At 36.8% G+C, this 23,818-nt stretch overlaps 1 protein-coding gene across 1 annotated transcript in view; it reads left to right on the forward strand.

Annotated features, from left to right (window-relative positions):
* LOC126277930 (multidrug resistance-associated protein 1-like) overlaps positions 1-23,818 on the forward strand; it is a 333,662-nt gene that overhangs the window by 261,888 nt on the left and 47,956 nt on the right. Inside the window, exon 25 of the mRNA XM_049977507.1 lies at positions 10,273-10,399. Within this exon, the coding sequence (XP_049833464.1) occupies positions 10,273-10,399 (127 nt within the window). The remainder of the gene's footprint in view (positions 1-10,272; positions 10,400-23,818) is intronic.

Genomic DNA, 23,818 nt, shown 5'->3' on the forward strand with positions numbered 1-23,818 from the left:
GTACACTTAAAAAGGATTTTTGAAGCAACTGGGTGATGTTTGCAACAGGTATGCAATTTGTTATGATTAAAATCTAAGGTGAACTTAAGGAATTAGAAGTCCCCAGTTTTCCTGTCATATGTGGCAGATCTTTTGTACAAAAAAAGAGCAATTCATACAGCACAGGTGCTCTGCCTATATAGACTGAAAAGGAAGAAGAAAGGGGAAACATAAGCAATGATAAAATGGCTTCTGTACTCCATTTGAGATAAGTAAGTTCAGGACATATATGACCATATTCTTAATTTTAGTATTGAGAAAAACTTGTTTTTCATGTCACTATAGTAAAAGTACTGATGCTTATGTCTAAAAAAATGACAACCTGTTGGGTAGGGGATATGAAATGAAAATTTTTGTGAATGTATCATAAAATTTCTCTCCATTCACCATAATCACAAGACTTGCATGATGTTGATAAGCTCACTACACAAAATATTAGTCACCTCCCTTGAAGGATCACACTGGCAGTTTTGAAGCACTGCAGAGATGTAAAACTGGTTCCAGCCAGTCATTTGATTCCCCCCCCCCCCCTCCATCATCTGTGATGACAGTCATGGCAGTGAATTGGTTTGTATGTCCCAGTCAGTTACTTATATAGGAATCAGCTCTGTTAACATAGTTTGACAGGGAAATATAACAGAATAACAGATAGCAGCTATTACATAATGATGCACCACTTGCAGCCATATACCATGTCATAAGAAGGCAGAGACAAGTGCCATGTCTTGTCAGTGGCAGTTGGTTTCAAATCCAACAGGAATTGGTGCTGTCAGTGAATGTGTGACAATCTCAACCAGTTTCTGGAGAACTGCATATGATGGACATTTTTAGTTGGGTATGTCATGAAAGTGCTGTAACAGCTCAATCATGAAAGGCTGCAAAAAGAAAAAAAAATAAACATCTAAATATGAATATTAGCTGTATGTCTTGTAACTCAGTTAGAAACACACAGTGCAAGCTGCTTTTATCAGTCCATTAAGAAGTCATACGCATTGAGAAATTGCAGATTGACCACTCATTGATTGCAAATTTGAGATAAAAAGTGATACAGTGACATGCCATCTATAAGCAAATGGCCCCAAACACCATACATAGAGGCTCTCAAACACATATCAAGGCACAGTTCAAGAGTTCATGTTTGAGAGTAGGGTTCCAGTGACAGCAGCCTCGGAGGAACAAGTCTACAGTGGATACTATGATAGTGAGCATGAAACTCTGTTAATCTTGTATACCAAGAAGGACTTGCAAAAAACTTGTATGTACATATCACTGGACTAGGGTTATTGGTTTCCAGTGTACATTTGTCCATATGTACCTATATCTATATGCCACTTTCATCGTGAAGAGTGCTTGAATTAAAGTGTTCAATTAAAGCAATAGAAATTGACACTTCTGTGGTTCACAATCTGTAGTACCATACATTATGGAGTGTGCCCCATTGTCAACAGAGCTACAGGCCAGGGTTGCCATCTGTTTGGTAATTAATTGGAGAATCTGTTAAGCCTCATCTATGTTTTATATGCTAGTATCATTGCTCTTCTGCATGTTCATTGTAAATAGGCAAAGAAGCTATAGAAAGCAGACCAGTAAGGCAACTCAGAGTCTCATTTCCCTATCATCACCATATCTACCTCCTCAGCCTCATATCCAAGTCTTTCTGTTCTGTCTCCAGCCACAGAGACTTCAAAAATCTCAACTTGACTCCATTGCCATTTCACTCCTGTATACAGCTGCTCATGTACCCAAACCAAATGACCAAAATTCATGCATCACCTCTAATTTGAGTGTGAGCATATGAGTAAGTATGTCACAACCTACATCGGGTTATGACAGTCCACTGCATACAGCACACATAAAACTGCACATCTTCAGTGGGGCAAACAACACAGAAACTTAATAATAGCTGACTGAAGGCATGTAGTGTAGTCAGATTAGTGATGATTTTACATCTTTCCAAATGATGTAAGGCTTCAAGTGCACTGACAGCCCAAATGGGATTTTAACCCTCAATGCGTGGAGTATGTAGTTCTGTGGCATTCTATGATATTTTGAGGGTATTTTTTGCACAATGACGTGGGTCTGCTCATTCAGGTTATCATGAACATGAACTGAGATGATTATTTCAAAATTCCTAGTCCCCACGTATTGCTCTATCTTATATAAGGGGTCTCCAGATGATAACAGCTGTTTTGGGTCTGTTGTGGTAGTGGGCAGGATTACAGCCACCATCTTGGTGTCATAACATTCCTACACTAAGTACACATCCAGCAGTGGCAGTGGTCTGTGTCTCTGCTCCTTTGCTGACCATGACACGTTTAAATGTGTCCTGCAATAGAAAGTCCCATCACTTGTGAGATGCATTCTGTGATTACGTTTTTGTTGGCAACTGACATTTATTGCAACCTTTGCAATGTGTAAAGAAAAGGATTAATGAGTAAACACTGAGTGAAGTGCTGCTGCATTGGTTTTAAAAATGGCCATAATAATGTTCATGATGGGGACACAGTGGTAGGCCTATCACTGTGACTGTGAAATAGTGACACAAATCGACAACAAAATACATGAAAATAGTTGTTTCTTGATTACAAAACTTTCACAATATCTTCCACAAATTTAACAGAGTTTGGTGGATATAATAGTGCCAGAAAAGCTTAATTACCACAAATTTTGTGCTAGTGGATTCCCAAAGTACTGACAAAAGATCACAAAAAAGTGGAGACAGGCTGCAGCACTGTCCTTTCTTGAAGATCATGAGAAAAATGGTAAATGGTATCAATTGTATCATAACTGGGGATGAAACTTGCTTGAAGAATATCAGTTGTGAAACAAAAAGGCAGTCAATGGAATGTGGACACTCAAATTCTCTCAAAAAACCAAGGAAGTGTTTGCAAATGCTATCAGCAGGAAAGATCACTACTACTGTGTTTTGGATTCTCATTGACTTCCTTGAACATCACACAACAATTAAGTCAGAGAGGCAGTGTCAAGCACTGACAAAATAAAACTAGCAATACAAAACTAGTATTGGAGAAACTTAGATAAAAGTTTTGTTTTTTCACAACAATGCATGTCCACATACGGACAGTCATATCCAAGAGCTCCTAGGAGGTTTTGGTTGGGAGGTGTTTGATTATCCATGTTACAGTCCAGATTTGATGCTGAGCAATTGCCACCTCTTCCCAGCAATGAAGTCATGGCTTGCTACATAATGCTTTGATACTACTGGCGAACAGCTTGCAATTATAAACCAGTGGTTGCAATTACAGGTGGCAGATTTTTAAACAGTTGATATTGAAAAACTTATGCTATACTATGACAAATGCTTCAATTTGAATAGTAGTTATGTAGAAAAATAGCTTAAGAGTGTACCTTTAAAATAAAATTGGGTTTTTCCATAATGTTAATCTTTTATTTCAAAATGTCTGTTGCTTACTTGATAGCCCTTGTATGTCACCATGATGTGTATGTTTTATCTGATTTGCTTTGGTCACTCCTGTATTCAGGGGTGGCATCAGCTCTGTACCCAGGGCTGCACACATACATTCCTGATCAAACAAACATCCAGACGTACTTTGGTACTTCAGCTTGCCTGCTAAATCAACCACTCTTGTTATAGAGAATATCTGGGTCCATTTTGAATATGGAATGAATTGTAGCAGTCAGTGTACATGCAGTTTGATAGCTCTACAGGATCCAATCAGTGAGTGCCTTCAGCTGGATACCGCTTAGCTGAATGAACTTGTGGACTCTCCTTCTCACCAGACCCTATTATCATGGCTAGAGGCAGTGTTCCAGAGTATAAGAGTGATTTCTCATGGGATGACTAATGTTTTATCAGGTTTGCTTATGTCAGTGAATATGCATACAGGGGAATAACACTTTCCCTATAATTGTCACACTAGTGAAACAACAGACACAGGCTCCTACTGATGTGATTCCATCCATTTCTTCTTTGTGGAGGTTTCCAAACTCAAGCTCTGTGGTATTCTGCTCTGAAAGTTGCACTGTTGAGAGCCCAATACTGTTTAAACATATGGGCAAATATGCACTTCAGTCCTAGTTATGGCTCATTGCCTGTCATCTACATTTATTGTGACCTACTAGCTCTCTGGCACCACTCATTGAGAGATGGCTGGTGATTTGTGTTGCAGTGTTTATGATTTGCCTTGATCATTCAGGCAAATCAGTACCCTAAAACAATTGATGATAATTATGAGCATATGCTGAAAAGCAACACCGTCAATTTTTTTTCTGTGAAAACTCTTAAAGCTTTTTGTTAACAGGTAACTCTCAATTGCCCACATATGGATTATCCACTATGTGGATTATCCATGACCTATTTCTCCCATTTTTTTCCCTGCTGAAAATTTCCCATTAATCTGGGAGTGGTTGCAGGTGTGTGATAATCTAACATTACAATAGAATTGTAATAAACAATGTATTGGTCAAACACTGCAAGAATTGCATTCTATATTGTTTTAATGTAGTGTAAGGTAATGTGAAACTGGATTATACTTTATTCATTGTAAGTACTGAATTCCACACACACTCTGATGATTAAAGTAGAATTTGTTATAAACATTAGTTAATGACTTCAATTAGGATATTGTAATTAATTTTTGTTTTCGAACAACCCTACTCCATTACAGTGTATTTTAATTGGGGATTATCTGTGGAATTCAATTATCCATGTTTTTCAAATCTCCAGTTACCTTGAATAATGGAGAGTTTATAGTAAAACATACTTTATTAACATCCTACATGTTTATTATTCATGTCTACACATTTATTTCTCAATAGAGTCACTCTGGTGACAAACACATTTCTCCCAACAAAAGATCAGTTTGTTGATACTGTCACCTTAGGATGTTTGACAGAGACACAACCTAATCTCTGCTAGTGCCATTTTATCACCATCAAAGTGAAGTTCCTGAAGGTGTTCTTGAAGTTTTGGAAACAGATGAAAATCAGATGGGCCCAAATCAGGACTGTATGGAGGAACAGTGAGAGTGAATCCAATGTGTCAGATTGTTGCTGTTGTTGCACCATTTGTGGGTGGTCCACCATTGTTATGTTGAATAAGATGATGCTCCATATGTGGACAAACACTTTGAATTCAAATCTTGATTACAGCATGCTGTTTCTCACACCACCATGTTACACACTACAATTCATAGCCCTCTAGTGGCAGAGGACTGCAAATACGTAGACATGAAATAAAGATGTAGAATATTAATAATATTTGTTTTATTGAAAAATATTTGTGAGTTTTCACACACAAAATTCAGAAGCACTGCTGTTCAATATTCTATGCTCATGAAGCATTCTGAAATCTCAAGTTCAGTTGTCATGGGAAGCTGCTTCTGATAAAATGTTGTTGTTGTCTTCGGTCCTGAGACTGGTTTGATGCAGCTATCCATGCTACTCTATCCTGTGCAAGCTTCTTCATCTCCCAGTACTTACTGCAACCTACATCCTTCTGAATCTGCTTAGTGTATTCATCTCTTGGTCTCCCTCTACGATTTTTACCCTATGTGCTGCCCTCCAATACTAAATTGGTGATCCTTTGATGCCTCAGAACATGTCCTACCAACTGGTCCCTTCTTCTTGTCAAGTTGTGCCACAAACTCCTCTTCTCCCCAATTCTATTCAATACCTCCTCATTACTTATGTGATCTACCCATCTAATCTTCAGTATTCTTCTGTAGCACCACATTTTGAAAGCTTCTATTCTCTTCTTGTCCAAACTATTTATCGTCCATGTTTCTTTTCCATACATGGCTACACTCCATACAAATACTTTCAGAAATGACTTCCTGACACTTAAATCTATACTCAATGTTAACAAATTTCTCTTCTTCAGAAACGCTTTCCTTGCCATTGACAGTCTACATTTTATATCCTCTCTACTTCAACTATCAACAGTTATTTTGCTCCCCAAATAGCAAAACTCCTTTACTACTTTAAGTGTCTCATTTCCTAATATAATTCCCTCAGCATCACCCGACTTAATTCGACTACATTCTATTATCCTCATTTTGCTTTTGTTGATGTTCATCTTGTATCCTCCTTTCAAGACACTGTCCATTCCGTGCAACTGCTCTTCCAAGTTCTTTGCTGTCTCTGGCAGAATTACAATATCATCGGCGAACCTCAATGTTTTTATTTCTTCTCCATGGACTTTAATACCTACTCTGAATTTTTCTTTTCTTTCCTTTACTGCTTGCTCAATATACAGATTGAATAACATTGGGGATAGGCTACAACCCTGTCTTACTCCCTTCCCAACCGCTGCTTCCCTTTCATGCCCCTCGGCTCTTATAACTGCCATCTGGTTTCTGTACAAATTGTAAGTAGCCTTTCGCTCCCTGTATTTTACCCCTGCCACCTTTAGAATTTGAAAGAGAGTATTCCAGTCAACGTTGTCAAAAGCTTTCTCTAAGTCTACAAATGCTAGAAATATAGGTTTGCCTTTCCTTAATGTATTTTCAAAGATAAGTCTTTGGGTCAGTTCCAACAATTCTGTGGAATCCAAACTGATCTTCGCTAAGGTTGGCTTCTACCAGTTTTTCCATTCGTCTGTAAAGAACTGCCATTAGTATTTTGCAGCTGTGACTTATTAAACTGATATTTTGGTAATTTTCACATCTGTCAACACCTGCTTTCTTTGGGATTGGAATTATTATACTCTTCTTGAAGTCTGAGGGAATTTCGCCTGTCTCATACATCTTGCTCACCAGATGGTAGAGTTTTGTCAGGACGATCTCTCCCAAGGCTGTCAGTAGTTCCAATGGAATGTTGTCTACTCCCAGGGCCTTTTTTTGATTCAGGTCTTTCAATGCTCTGTCAAACTCTTTACATAGTATCATATCTCCCAGTTCATCTTCATCTACATCCTCTTCCATTTCTATAATATTGTCGTCCAGTACATCGCTCTTTTATAGACCCTCTATATACTCCTTCCACCTTTCTGCTCTCCCTTCTTTGCTTAGAACTGGGTTTCCATCTGAGCTCTTGATATTCACACAAGTGGTTCACTTTTTTCCAAAGGCCTCTTTAATTTTCCTGTAGGCAGTATCTATCTTACCCCTAGTGAGAGAAGCCGCTGATAAAATAGTAACTGTAATTATGCATTCAAGGCTAATTACTGTGGAGTTTCAAATGCATGCCCCCTGCAGAGAATGTCTTGGCTTTATGAATAGAATAAGTGATAAATTGTGGAATTGTTAGAGAACAACAAGTTATCATGAAGTGCGTTTCTGATGTCCACTAACTGGTTTGCTAACTATAGTTGTTTGGGTGACTTGGGAAAGAATATCAAGGAGCGATAGAGGTGTGTAGTTTTTGGAGAATGGCATGAGTGAAATGGAATGCTCCAGATGAACCTTTAATACATAATACAAATCTATGATTTAACATATTACCAGAGGTGCAATCACCACTTTAAGGGTCTATGTTTATATCTCAGTTCATCCAATACTGAAATGTAAAACTGGAGTTTTCTTTATGGGAAACATGTGACATTGCATAGTCATAGTAAAATTATGTATGCCATGTTGCAGCTCTTCATAAGGCAAACTAAAAAACTGAAGTCTGTGTCTGCCCAAGAAACCATATTTTTCACCATCACTTGCTGTTCTCAGTGTAATTATACATAGCCATCATGAAATGGTTACCTTAAATTATCATGACATTTTCTTCAGCACTGATGGGAAGTGTAAGTGTTTGTGTGCCTATTTACCACACAAAATATGTCCTATATGGTAAGTTATAGTTTTTGCCAATACTGCTATGTCACATCCTAAATACTGGAGACGGGATACCTGTTCTATTAATATGTTATTAATCATTGTCTTAGTCCTAATAGGGCACTATTCTAAAAAAGTCATTGTTTTTGTTTTTGTTGTCAATAATTTAGGCTTATATTGTTTAATCTATGCTCTGATATTTGAAAGCACTGTATTTAGGAATTTGACATAATATTAGAAGAATAAAAAGACATAAAGAAGAGAATTAACACCTATCAACATGTATGTGGCACAGTAAGCAGAACATGGAAGAATGAAACTAGAAGAAATACCAAAATGAAATTATACTAAGTCATGGTATAATCCACAGTACGGTACAGAGCAGAAAGTTGGACATTAAGCTCAAAAGACCTAAGACAACTTGAAACATCAGAAATGAAGTTCCTTAGGTTAGTGAAAGGTTGCAAAAGAGAAGAAAGAATAAGAAGTGTAGAAATAAGGGAAAAACTGGGACTACAGACATTAATTGAAAATGTAATTCAACAAAAGCAGGAGTGTAATGAGCATGTATTGCACATTTCATCTCAGAGAACTCCCCAACAACCAATGGAATACAATGCTATTGGAAGAAGGAGTGTGAGAATGCTGAGGAAGAACAGGTGAATAAGGCTTAATCCTGGATTTGCTGAAGAAGATGAAGAAGCATACCACTTTTTCTGTTCTGCACAGGATGCTCTATTGTTATGCTTTCATTTATATTACTTTTTATACCAGTGTGTCCATACAGTTTATATTTGTTATTGTGGATCTTAGATTAAAATTTCACATGAAAGGGAAGTAAATGTTGTGAATGCCTACTGTAAACCACAATAATGATTTCCATTATATATGAGAGTCGTTCAATAAATACTTTTAGAGACCCCTTTTTTAAAAACTAAATAAATTGTGACCACTTAAAAAATAAATAGTGACTACTCTTTTTTTTAAATATCTGTTGGTATAATTTTTCTGCTTCACATTTGACATTTATTCTGCATGTGTGCAAAGTTTCAAACAATGCCAACAAATTCCAGATGCATACTGAACCATCAAAATGGCAGTCTATGCAAGACACTCATTACAAACTAATTCCTGTAATTGAATTCTTGTTTTTGGGAATAGAAACCATGGTGAATGTCCATAAACATTTGTGTGTAGTGTATGGTAATGATGCAGTGCGGTTTGGTAATGGATAAAGAGAAATAAAGCGTCAGGAAATGCAGAAATGGACTCCACAATTGGCCACTTTCAAGACATCCCATAACAGCCACTGCTACCGACATAATTAATCGTGTGAATGCCATTAATTGTGCAGACCAGAGCATTCCAACTTGACAGTGAGTTCTACATTTATCAGGGAGCATTGGTAATGAATATTCACTGATTGTGATTCTTGGATATTAAGAGGTGTGCTTAAGGTGGCCCCCATCAATGCTCACAACAAATCACAACATTCAAATAAATGCCATTTTGTCTTAAATCTTAGAGCAGTTTGAGGCAAATGGAGAGGTCTTTCTGTCACAGATCATTACAGATTATGGAAACTGGGTGCATCTCTTTGAGCCAAAAGCAAAAAGGCAGTCAGTGGAGGGACACTATCTGCAATTATATAAAAAGAAAAAAATCAAGGCATCTGCCTCTGCTGGCAAAACTGTAATGACAGTCTTTTGGGTTAGTGATGGTGTCATTCTTGTGGCTGTGTTACCAAAATCATCCACCATTTACTCAGAGGCATATGAGATATCAACAACAATTTCCAATGTTTTTGATTTCACAAGAATCCAAAGGAAAGCTTGTTCAAACATAATGCTTGCCCACACACATCACAGATCACATGAAAATATCACCGAATTGTGTTGGACATCAATGTCTCATCCACCCTATTTCCCATATCTTCCACCCTCAAACTTCCATGTGTTTAGGCCACATAAAGATTCTTTATGAGTCACATACTTTAAAGATGATAATGTAAATCATGCAGTGACTCTTGACTGTGAGCACACTGCAAGAGCTTTCACCAACAGGAAAAAGAACATGCTCTTCCACAAAGCTGGTGTAAGGCCATAGGACATTACTGAGACTAAAAAAGATAAATATCACATGTAAAGTCATGTTGCTTGATATTGTCGCCATATTCTAACTCTTCAGGATAAATAAGTTTTGAAAAAAAAAAGTTGTGGCGCATTATTTATTGAATGATACTGGTATATTTGAGCATATGACTGGAAAATTGGTCTCTGATTTACGTAGGTATTCATTACATTTTACACACATCAGCATCTTTTATTTGTAGTATGTCCTTATTGTGAAAGATCAAAATTTCGTATTATGGAAATCTTGCTTTGTCATGTCCGTTAGTGAAACAATATGATTGCTGTTTGATTTTTCTCTTGCTTCCCTATATATGGTTTTAATCCTGAGTAAAAGATTTTCTGTGTCATTCCAGATGGCTTGCAGTCAGATTAGAGATGATTGGAAATTTAATAATTCTATTTTCATCACTGTTTGCAGTAGTGGGCCATGAGTCCATAAATGCTGGTATCGTGGGATTATCTGTCAGTTACGCTCTCCAGGTATGTGTATAGCACTAGTTTAGGAAAATACATCTATTCTTTCATTTACTGATAAAAAAAATTCACCAGAAGATAGTTTTAAAGCCATATTAAAAGACGTAGTTTGAACTGTCCCATATACATACAGTGCAGAGGAAGAATGGGGAACACAACAATCAGGAAGGATTATCAGCATCTGAAAAAAGGCTGTAATGTATAGGTGGAGGCAAATGGGCAACAGAAGTGCATATAAGTAAATAACAAGTATTTGATAACTCAAATATAAAAATGCAGGATATATAACAACTTTAAGGATTTATTCTTGATTTTAAAACATTGCAAAATTTTCACATGAACATGAGTCCAAAAATCCTTGGTCAGGGAGGAATGAAAGGAATTCCTTGTAGTGACTCCTGGTCGTGTAATTTATCTCAAATTTGCCTTTTTGCTCACTTTATTCTTTACTGTTAGTCATATCATTTTTTTATTATTTTTTTCTTTTTTGTCAGTAACTTGATAACAACATTCCGAACAAGTGGGTTGGTTGAGGGGAGGTCCATTTCGTGGCCTGCCTGATTGCCAGATTGTAATCCAATCATTTATTATTTGGGGGCTTTTAAAATACTTGGTACATTCAACTCTAATATCCAGTGTTGATGTTCTAAGGGGCATACCCGAAATAGATGTGACCAAATACACAACACACCAGGAGTTTTCCACAGTGTATGGCAAAATATGGACACAGGCACAGGAGACCCACGGAAGCATAAGGTGGTCACTTCAAGCAATTTCTCTGTATTTAGATAATTAATTTCTATTTATGTAAATGTGTATTATTATTGTTACTTGAATATTAAATCCTTTCATATCTCCATAGTGAAGAATATTCAAACCAATGTTCATATGATCCTTTCGTAATATTTTTGTCTCAAGAATAAATCTCTAAGGTTTCTGACACATGTTTTTATACACCCTGTATAGCAGATGTCAGGTCAAAATATAATTCAAACATTTTTGTAAAGAGATATACCAAAGAAAGTGAAGAATAAACTATCTGAAATCAAGAGGTTGAATTATTTTTTCATATACACATTCTTGACTGAATGGAAACAATAAGTTATTATTGAAGTAGACAGATCCATTGTTTAAACAGGGAAGAAGTAAATGGCACCTATGATTAAATAACATATTACAACTGGGTATTAAGACCTTGCAAAATAACTGTCTGTGCTAAAAACTAACTCTATAAATCTGTCCATAAATCAAAACTTTGCTCTTTGATGATACTCCATACTCCATTAGGTGAATATCTGGTTACATATTTGTGAGAGATTTTTCTTCTCCTCATTCCCTTCACAACATTACTATCTTTGACCATCCAGCACCTCTCAAGAGTACTTTACATCAGTGAATTGATCTGCCTCAATATACCATCCTTTACACTGAATTCCAAGTATTTCTAACAATTGTTAACTGTCCAGGCACAATCAAAGCAACTTGTGGAATTGTAAACCAGCTGTTCAAAAGCCGGGTATTCTAAGCTCCTGTTCTCCACTTTGCATCAGTTGCTGCGAAAACCATCTGGAGAGGAGTAAGAATCATCCTGTGTTTACTAGGGAGAGGGAAAAAGTTTGCAATTGAAGACTACCAAATAATTCTTACAGTGGACTAACTGAACTTTTAGATCAATACAGTTTTCAGTGTTAGCTACATAATTAGCCTCACAAGGAAATGGTTCAACCTGACATGCTGAAACCTGCCCTGAAAATTTTGATGCAGCAAGAATATACTAACAGGAATATATTGACAGAATTTAAACTGCAAAGATGGACAATAGATGTGTTTATAAGGATAGTGAAGAACCACGTATAATAGTGGTTTGCACAGCCCTTCCCTCCTAGCATGCAAATCAGCAAATGGGTGTAAGCAGCTGTGATGAGACTGTAATACAGCATAGTGTGGGAGCCACAATGAATTTCCAACCACTTACAGCATACCAAAAATATCACATACCATTAATTTTCTTTTTAACTTTGTGTTCACATGAACACCTAAATTGTTGCAAATGTAGTTCTCACGAAGGTGACTAATCAAGAACAAAACTCATGGCAAGTTGTGATATCAGATTGTAGACATCTTTAACACTTTAAGTAGAAATGAAGTACATTGGAATGGAATAGTACACATACCTGCATTGTTTTATTACAATTTGTAGTGCAGTTCTTATGATTGCATTTAATTCTGGAAATTTTTACTCACAATGGATGGGTATCTGTTGAGAGGCCAGACAAATGCATGGTTCATGAAGAGGGGCAGCAGCCTTTTCAGTAGTTGCAGGGGCAACAGTCTGGATGGCCTTGTAACATCAGCCAATTTAGCCTTGCTGTATTGGTACTGTGAGCAGCTGAAAGGAAGAAGAGACTACAGCTATAATTTTTCCTGAAGACTTTCAACTCTACTCTGTGGTTAAATGATAATGGTATCCTCTTGGGTAAAATATCTTTGGAGAGGGACTACATCAGAAGTACACTGCTATCAGGAGAAACAAAACTGGCATTCTAAGGATCGGAGTTTGGAATTTAAGCTCCCCTAATCGGGCAGGTATATTCGAAAGTTTACAAAGGGAAATGGATAGGTTAAAGTTAGATATAATGGGAATTGGTAAAGTTTGGTGGCAAGAGGAACAGGACTTTTGGTCAGGTGAATACAGGATTATAAACACAAAATCAAATATGGGCACTGCAGGAGTAGGTTTAATAATTAATAACAAAATAACTATGTGATCACAATTATATGGACACCAACAAAAACATACATTTTTCGTGTGAAATGCATTGTGCTGCCACCTACAGCCAGGTACTCCATATCAGTAACCTCAGAGCCATTAGACATCATGAGAGAGCATAATGGGGTGCTCCGCATAACTCACGGACTTTGAACGCCGTCAGGTGATGGGGTGTCACTTGTGTCATATGTCTGTACATGAGATTTCCACACTCCTAAACATCCCTAGGTCCACTGTTTCTGGTGTGATAGTGAAGTGGAAATGTGAAGGGACATGTACAGCATGAAAGCATACAGGCCGATAAATGCCAAACGATGCCTCGCTTGGTGTAAGGAGAGTAAACATTGGACAACTGAACAGTGAAAAAACATTGTGTGAAGTGGTGAATCATGGTACCCAATGTGGTGATCTGATGGCATGGTGTGGGTATGGCAAATGTCTGGTGAACATCATCTGCCAGAGTGTTTAGTGCCAACAGTAAAATTTGGAGGTCGTGGTGTTATGGTGTGGTCATGTTTATCATGGAGGGGGTTTGCACCCCTTGTTGTTTTGTGTGGCATTATCACAGCACAGGCCTATATTGATGTTATAAACACCTTCTTGCTTCCAATTGTTGAAGAGCAATTCAGGGATGGACATTGCATCTTTCAACACAATCAGTCACATGTTCATAATGCATGGCCTCTGGCGGAGTGGTTACAATACAGTAACATCTCGTAATAAATTAGCCTGCACAGATTCCTGACCTGAATCCTATAGAACACCTTTGGGATGTTTTGGAATGCCGACTTCATGTTAGGCCTCAATGATCGATGGCGATACCTCTCCTCAGTGCAGCACACCATGAAGACAGGTCTGCCATTCCCCAAGAAACATTCCAGCACCTGACTGAATGTATGCCTGCAGGAATGGAAGCTGTCATTAAGGCTAAGTGTGGCCCAACAGCATACTGAATTCCAGCATTACCAATGTAAAGTGCCACAAACTTCTAAGTCATTTTCAGCCAGGTGTCTGGAAACTTTTGATCACGTAGTGTAGGAACATGGGTAAGCTACCATGAATGGTATAGTGAATGCATTATTGTAACCAAGATAGACACTAAGCCCACACTCACCACAATAGAACAACTTATATTCCAATTAGCTCTGCAGATGATGAGATAAAAGAAATTATTCAGATAGTTAAAGAATATGAAAATTTAATAGCCATGGGAGACTGGAATTCGACTGTAAGAGAAAGTAGAGAAGGAAAAGTAGTAGCTGAATATGAACTCAGGGAAAGGAATGAAAGAGGAAGACATGTGGTGGAATTTTGCACAGAGCATAATTTAATCATAGTTGACACTTGGTTGAAAGAAGGTTACATATGTGCAAGAGACCTGGTGATACTGGAAGATTTCAGATTGGTTATATAATGGTAAGACAGAGATTTTGGTCCCAGAACTTAAATTGTACGACATTTCTAGGGTAATATGTGGGCTCTGATCACAATTTGTTGGTTATGAACTGCAGATTAAAGCTGAAGCAACTGCAAAAGGTGGGAATTTAAGGAGATGAGACCTGGATAAACTGAAAGAACCAGAGAGTTTCAGAGGGAGCATTAGGGAATGACTGACAAGGATGGGTGGAAGGAATACAGTAGAAGAAGAATGGGTTGCTTTGAGAGATGAAATAGTGATGGCAGCAGAGGACCACACAAAAAAATATTGAATTTAACTGATGAAAGAAGAAAATATAAAATGCAATAAATGAGCAGGTGAAAGGGAATACAAACATCTAGAAAATGAGATCAACAGGTAGTGCAAAATTGCTAAGTAGGAATGGCTAGAGGACAAATGTATGAATGTTGAAGCATATATCACTAGGGATAAGGTAGATGCTGCCTACAAGAAAAGTAATGAGACCTTTGGAGAAAAGAGAAACATCTCTGTGAATATAAAGAGCTCAAACAGGAAACCAGTCCTAAGCAAAGAAGGGAAATCAGAAAGATGGAAGGAGTATATAGAGGGTCTATACAAGGGAGATGTACTTGAGGGCAGTATTATGGAAATGGGAGAGGATTTAAATGAAGATGAGAAGTGAGATAAGATACTGTGTGAAGAATTTGATAAAACACTGAAAGACGTATGTCAAATCAATGCCCCAGGACTAGACAACATTGCTTCAGAGCTACCGATAGCCTTGGGAGAGCCAGCTGTGGCAAAACTGTACCATCCTGTGAGCAAGGTGTTTGAGACAGGCAAAATACCCTCAGACTTCAATTCCAAAGGAAGGTGCTGACAGATGTGAAAATAACCAAACTATCAGTTTAATAAGTCACAGTTACAAAATATGAAAATAACCAAACTATCAGTTTAATAAGTCACAGTTACAAAATACTAACAGGAGAATGGAAAAACTGGTAGAAGTCGACCTCAGTGAAGGCCAATTTGAATTTCAGAGAAATGCAGGAACAAGCAAAACAATACTGACCCTACAACTTATTGTAGATGATATGTTAAGGAAAGACAAAGCTACATTTCTAGCATTTTTAGACTTAGAGAATGCTTGTGACAACATAAGTTAAGTAAAGGAAAACCTGCATTTCTAGTATTTTTAGTCTTAGAGAAAGCTTTTAACAATGTCAACTGGAACACTCTCTTTCAAACTCTAAAGATGACAGGAGTAAAATACAGGGAGTGAAATGCTATTTACAATCTGTACAGAAACCAGATGGCAGTTATAAGACTCGAGGGGCACAAAATGAAAACAGTGGTTGAGAAGGGAGTGAGACGGAATTGTAACCTATTCCCAATGTTGTTCAATCTGTATATTGAGCAAGCAGTAAAGGAAACAGAAGAAAAATTTGGAGTAGGAATTTAAGTCCAGGGAGAAGAACTAAAAAATTTGAAATTTGCTGATGACATTGTAATTCTGTCTGAGACAGAAAAGGACTTGGCAGAGCAATTGAATGGAATGAGAAGTGTGTTGAAAGGAGGATATATAATGAACATCAACCAAAGAAAAATGAGGGTAACAGAATGAAGGCAAATTAAGTTGGGTGATGCTGAGGGAATTAGATTAGGAAGTGAGAAACTTAAAGTAGCAGATGAGGTTTGCTATTTGGGAAGCAAAAGAGCACATGATGGTCAAAGTAGGAGGGATAAAGGATGTAGACTGGCAACGGCAAGAAATGTGTTTGTGAAGAAGAGAAATTTGCTAACGTTGAGTATAGATTTAAGTGTCACGGAGTTCTTTCTGAAAGTGTTTCTGTGGAGTGTGACTATGTATAGAAGTGAAACATGGACGATAAATGTTTTTGACAAGAAGAGAATGGAAGCTTTTAAAATGTGGTGCTACAGAATAATGTTGAAAATTAGATGGACAGATCATGTAACTAATGAGGAGGTACTGAGTAGGATTGGAGAGAACAGAAGTTGGTGGTACAACCTGACTAGAAGAAGGGATCAGTTGGTAGAACACATTCTGATGCTTCAAAGGATCACCAATTAATACTGGAGCTAAGCATGGGGTGTAAAATGCATACAGTAAGCAGATTCAGAATATTGTAGATTGCAGTAGTTACTCGGAGTTGATGAGTCTTGAGCAGGGTAGAGTAGCATGGAGAGCTGCATCAAACCAGTCTTCAGACTGAAGATCACAACAACAACATTTTTACTCACAATGTACCAGTTCCTTTTTTATAGAAGGTTCAAAAATGCATAATGTATGTTGGTTGAGTGACAAAACAATCATTTTCCATACCAGACACACCTAACAGAAAAAAAGTTAATGTATTTAGACATTTCACAGTAATTACTAGTTTTACTTAGACAAACTTTGGACAGAGTAAGAAATGGTCCTAACTATGTTCTGTTGATAGTGCTGTGTACCAGGCATAATTGATAAAGTATGTAAAATTGGCAGTGTAGACTGATAATGCAATAAATGGCTGAAGTTTAAGAATTCTCTACTGCTGTTATACCTGAAATGAAATTGTGAATTAGAAGTTATATTATCCAACAACTTTCTAATCACCTTAGTTGTTGTAGGAGAAACTCACATTATGCCAGCAGTCCCCTTGCCTTCATCCTGAAAAAGCAATGAATTCTCCATTATATTTTGGGCATGTTGCCTAACAAATACTACTTCTTCGACTGATAGTTTGATTGCGTATCATCCAGCCATCCAAATCATGAGTCATTAGACTGATGATGAGAAAGCAAGCACAGTCTTATATGCTTCACTGTGACAGTACTGTTGATGCAAATCTGTTGGGGATATGTGAACAAACATTTTCCAGTATGCATAGTGGTGCACAAGATATGATGTGCAGAGTGTATAAGACTCTATGGAATATATATGTTCCATGTTTGTTGGTGGGGCAACGTAATATAATTTGGTAGTCAGATGTATTAATATGTGTTATGCAAATAAAGCATAAGTTTATTTTTTCCCTTAAATCGTGTTACCTGTCATTTAGCTGTGTTAATCTGCATAAACTACAACAGGTTATGGGCCCAGGTACTGTATTAAAGCGAAATAATAAGCTTGAAGGTGACGTGCATTTGCATAAAAGGTGTGCAGAAGTTCATATAAACTTGGACTGTGTATGCTATATGAAGTAGAAAATAACTGTAAAATGAGTATAACACAGACACCGCAAATGGAGCGGCTTGTAGGGCCTGAAAATTACCGACCTGGAAATTTGCCGTTGAGGAATATTTGCACTTGGATGACTTATGGGACATCGTAAATGGTAAATTGGCACCTATGGAATCAAGTTTTGCTACTAAAGATCGGAAGGCAAAATCATAACTAGTCCTTTTGATTGATCCAATGAATTATGTTCACATAGAAAAGCCTTTGTCAGAAAAAGAGGTATGGGACAAACTGAAAAAAGCATTTGAAGATGGTGGTTTAACCAGAAAAGTAGGATTACTTTGTGAGCTGATAACTACAAGATTGAATAATTGTAAAAGAGTTGATGAATATGTGAATAAAATAATTTCAATCTCCAATCGTCTGAGGAATATTGGTTTTGAAATTGGGGATGAATGGATTGGAATTTTATTGTTAGCTGGACTACCAGAGAAATATTCACCAATGATTATGGGTTTGGAAATTTCAGGAATATCCATTACAGCGGATAGTGTTAAAGTATAGGTTCTACAGGATGTGAAGAATGAATCAGATTCTAATTCTTCAGAAAAAGAAATGGCGTCGGCTTTATACTCTAAGTACAAGAAGAGAAGCCAATAAGATGTTTCAGATGCCAGAAAATTGGACATATTGCTTCAAAGTGTAACAAAAAGTTAAGTATAAAAGAAAAGAAGCATGTTAATTCCAGTAGTCCTGAGAGAAAGACCACCAATAAAGCTAAGGCATTTTCTGTTTTTTACTCTTTTAATGAAGCGAGTGATGATCATGCAGAATGGTTCCTAGATTCAGGATCATCTGTGCACATTACCAAAGCTCCATCTGGTTTGTATAGTGTTCACTCAAGGACTGACATTGGAATTTCTACAGTTGACGAATCTAATTTAAGGTGTAAACTTGCAGGAAGAGTGGATCTTAATTTGCTTCTGAATGGGGAAAAGGAAATTGTTACTGCTCATGATGTACATTATGTAAAGAATGTAAAGAATATTGCAACTAATTTGTTGTCAGTAAGCGAAATAGTAAAGAAGGGTAATAAAGTTATCTTTGATATAGAGGAAGCCAAAGTGATAGACTCTTGTGGTGATATTGTAGCTACTGCAAGTAATGTACGAGGTGTTTACAAAGTGAATACAGTTCAAAATACTGCTGAAACACGAAATCACTCTGTTTATGCTGCAAAAGGTTTCTTTTGGCATAGGAGACGTGGACATTTGAATAGGAATTGCAAGGGAAGCAGGCTAGATTACCATTTAAATTGAATCAGAGCAGATCTACTGAAGTCTTGCAACTCATACACTCAGATCTCTGTGGACCTATGGAGAATGAATCCTTAGGAGGTAGCTTCTATTTCCTGACATTCATAGATGATTTTTCAAGGTACATGCATGTTTATTTTATAAGTAGCAAGGATCAAGTGAATTATGTATTTGTCGTTTATTGCAAAATGGTCAAAAGCAGACTGGGAAGAAAATTAAAAACATTAGATCAGACAATGGATCAGAATATGTAAACAGATGGTTTAAGGAACAGTTGAATGGAATGCATATTAGGCATCAGACTACCATTCACTACAGTCCTTCTCACGGTGGAGTTGCAGAATGAGCCAACAGAACCATTGTAGAAAAGGCAAGAAGTATGTTAAGCGATACTGAACTACCTAAGAGTTTTTGGGCAGAGGCTGCGTCAACAGTAGTGTATTTAATTAACAGATCACCTATCAAAGCTGAGACACAAGACACCTTATGAAGTATGGACTGGGAAGAAACTGGATCTAAAGCACTGACAAGTCTTTGGATTTGAAGCCACAGTTCAGATTTCAAAACCATTAAGAGGAAAGTGGGATGCAAAATCTCAAAAATGTATTTTTGTTAGCTACTGTGAGAATTCAAAAGGCTACACATTTTGTAACCCTGTAAATAAGAAGATAATAATCAGTAGAGATGTAGTATTTTTGGAGTATTATAGGCGTAAAATAAAGGCAAGTAGTCAAAATGACACAATATCGCAACCAAGCATAATGTGTGATAGTGCTGAAACAGAGATGGAAAATGAAACATAGGAAGACAAGAATAAAGAGGAAGCTGATATACTACCTGGGAATCAAATTGAGGAAGAAGATTCAACAGAGGAAGTCAGTTTAAGGTGGTCTTCACGTATAGCAAAACCAAAAGAATATCCAGATTATGAAATGTATGCTGCCCAAACAATCAACAATGAACCAGTCACAGTTGATGAAGCTTTAGCAAATTCAAATGCTCAAGACTGGAAAAATGCTATTGAAAAGGAGTTGCAATCTTTTGTAGATAATGATACATATGAATGGGTTGACATGTCTGAAAAAAAAAGCCACTAAGAACAAGATGGGTGTTTAGTATTAAAAATCCTGAGAGTGCGATACCAAAATTCAAAGCCAGATTGGTAGTTAAAGGATATTCCCAGAATGAAGGAATAGATTACAATGAAACTTTCTTACCACTGGTGAAGTATTCATCATTAAGATACCCTTTAGGTCTGGCAGTAAAGAACAGTTACAGTCAGAATTTAATATGCATGATTTAGGGGAAATTAATCAATACTTAGGCATGGAGATTCTAAGAAGTGCCAACAGAGAAGAATTATGGATTGATCAATCTCTGTAATCTCTCTATACAAGGAAGATCTTAGAAAAGTTCAGTATGGGAAATTGTAAACCTGTTTCTACTCCTATGGAAAACAAGGCAAAACTGCTAATAACTGATGATGACAAGAAATGTAAGGAAAGTGTACCCTATTTGGAAGATGTAGGAAGTCTACTGTACTTAGCACAGACTTCCAGACCAGACATTGCATTTGCCACAAATGCAGTAAGCAAGTTTTGCAGTGACCTGAGAGGAAAGCACTGGATGGCAGTCAAGAGAATATTCAGATATTTAAATGGAACTGCTGATTTTCAGCAAAAATATTCTAAAATTGGAAATGTAAATTTGGAAGGATACAGTGATGCAGACTGGGCAAATGAGTTGGAAAGCAGATACTCCATCACTAGAAGTTGTTTTAGACTAATGGGAGGATTGATATCATGGTCTTGTAAGATACAAAGAACTGTTGCTTTGAGTACTGTAGAAGCTGAATACATGGCCTTGCCCTCCACTATCCAAGAAGCTCATTGGATCCATACACTGATGAGTGAAATAGAATCTCCTCCAACATTAAAGCCAACTGTGGTATTTTGTGACAATATGGGAGCTATTAAACTTGCAGTGTAAGAACCAAGCTTCTCAGTAAGGACAAATTTCAGAAGCAGGTGAAACATTATGGTTTAACCTGGGATGTATAGTGTTAAGTATCTGAAAAATATTTGTTCAAGGGGGAATGTTGGGGATATGTGAACAAAAATTTTCCAGCACACATAGTGGTGCACAAGATATCGTATGCAGAGTGAGTAAGACTCTATGGAATATATATGTTCCATGTTTGTTGATGGGGCAACATAATATAATTTTGTAGTCAGATGTATTAATATATGTTGTACAAATAAAGCATAAGTTTATTTTGTTCCTTATATCATGTTACCTGTCATTTAGCTGCATTATCCTGCATAAACTACAACAAAATCACAGATGCTGGTCGGCAGCAAAGAGATACACTTCCACATGTGCCACCTGTGGCAAAAGCATTCACTGGATAAAGCATAACTGAAATATCAATTGAAGAAATAATATTTGTGTGGATGCATGCCCAAAATTTAATTGATTATTCATTACATCATACAAAGTTGAAAATGCACAAGCAATGAATTATTTGTGGCACTCAGAAAAAAGACATTTTAAGTGAAATGTTAGAAATACCTCTTTCCTATTTTTCCAGATTTTGGTGAGTTCATTTCAAAATTTTTGTGGGTAAACAGTGTTTTTTTTTGTGCAGTTCCAAAACTTTTGAATAGCTTTTATTTCACACATTCCTGAATATCATTTTATTGCCTATTTCTTTCTTGTAATTCTACCTTCCATTTGCACAATTTTTATTCAGAATTAACCAAAAATTAACAGTTGTTTTCTTATCACTGAAAACATATTTGTGGGCTAGAAGGTATTCCTGTTCTGGACTCCTCACTCAAACGACAATGCCCTGAATCATCAGAGCTAGTTTCTATTTCTTCTAATGTTGCTACAGTTATTATTGAAATGGTAACACCATTTTAATGAATATTGAAGAAGTTAACTATAAAATCACACAGGTGTAGTGTTTAGCAGAATTATATGATGTTGATTGCATTCCATATTACTTACATTTCATTTTTGAATGTTTGGGAATGTTAATTGAATTCCAAATAATTGCAGAAGTGTGGTAATACACAACCTCATACACTCACACACATTCGCACATGCGAACACGCGCACACACACACAGACACACACATACATGGAAAACAAAATGAATGTTAATTCAGTTTTATCTCCACTGTTAGTGCTTATTGATACTGCAAAAGGAATTGGTAACTATTGTTGTTGAGATGTACATCTACACACACTTCACAAACTACTGTGAAGACCAAGGAAAAGGGTATTTCCCATTGTACCATGTATTATGGTTTTCCCCATAGCATTAGCATATGGAACACATAAAGGATGACTATTCAACTGCTTATGTGCAGATGGCAGTTGTGATTTAGTATAAATTGAAGGCAGAGGTGGGTGGAAACGGAAAGGAAGGGAAGGGATTACTGATGTCAGCTGCATCAGGACATTACAAGGAATCAGCAGCAATGAGTGAAAATGTCTACTGGACCAGGATTTTAACCTACAGCCTCCTGCCTACCAGGCAGGTGAGTTAACCACTCTGCCATAAAAGAACAAACACCATGCATCCATATAAATGTAATTTAGTCTTCATAGGTCCTATGGAATGGCATACTAAATGAAATGATAATTAATAGAATCATAATTGTCAACAATTTTGTCTGAGAAAATATCAATGAAAATTGAACTTCACTTTCCAAATACAATTCTATTATATGATGTTAGCTGTCAGTCAACGATGAGGAACCAACCATTTGCACATTTACCATCTGCTCCAGTACCATGGGGGGTTTTCATTTCTCCAGCCACCTGGTGTGCAATGAAATTGGCAATTTTCAGTAATTTTTTGACATATTTGCAGACTGTATTAGCACCTGAAATTTTGAAAGGGCATTTGTTTTGTTGCAGTCTTCCCATGGAAATAATTCCATGGCAGTTTCAACATGTGGATTCAACCATTCCCTTGTCAGTTCTAAAAGGGAGGTATTAATACAACAGTCCCAAGGTGGTAATAATAATAATAATAATAATAATAATAATAGCTTTATTCAACATCGAGTGGTACACTGCACATGTACAAAGAAACAGCAGTGATTAAAGTTATTTGTACAATACACAAGCCACATTCTTCTGAATATATCATTAATTTACAAAAAAAATTACAATAAGATGTTTACTGATTTCTATTCACAAAATTTCACAAAGCATTTGTTGTTCTTCATATAAGTATGGTACTCTTCTAATGTGTAAAAAGGGTGTTTTACTAAAAATCTCTTAAGCTGATGTTTCAGTTTAATTGTAGGAAGAGCCATGACTACACTAGGCAGTGCATTAGCTAATTTTATACCTGTGTACTGAGGCCCCTTTACATAAAGTGCTGTTCTGTGGCTGCCAATGTAAAATCTTTCTTTATTTCTAGTATTGTACAGGTGGAAATCTGAATAAGTGTTTGGGCGCAGTCTTTTCACAAGCAATATGGTTTTTAGAATGTAGGTGTTTATAACAGTTAACACCTATGTTTTTGGAAACATTTGCGACAAGATTCCCTATATTTTGCTCCACAGATTATTCTATTATTGCTTTGATACCACATGCCCAGTTGTAATCACAAAAAAGAGACAAAAAAATATTAAAAAATAGTTGGGTAAATAGTAATTTCACTGAAGCGAGGGAAGAATTGAAACTACTCCATAGTGCAATGCTGAATAATAGAGAGAGTCTTGAGCTAAAGGAAGCA

This window comes from Schistocerca gregaria, chromosome 6, assembly GCF_023897955.1.
Source record: "Schistocerca gregaria isolate iqSchGreg1 chromosome 6, iqSchGreg1.2, whole genome shotgun sequence".
Classification (NCBI taxonomy): domain Eukaryota; kingdom Metazoa; phylum Arthropoda; class Insecta; order Orthoptera; family Acrididae; genus Schistocerca; species Schistocerca gregaria.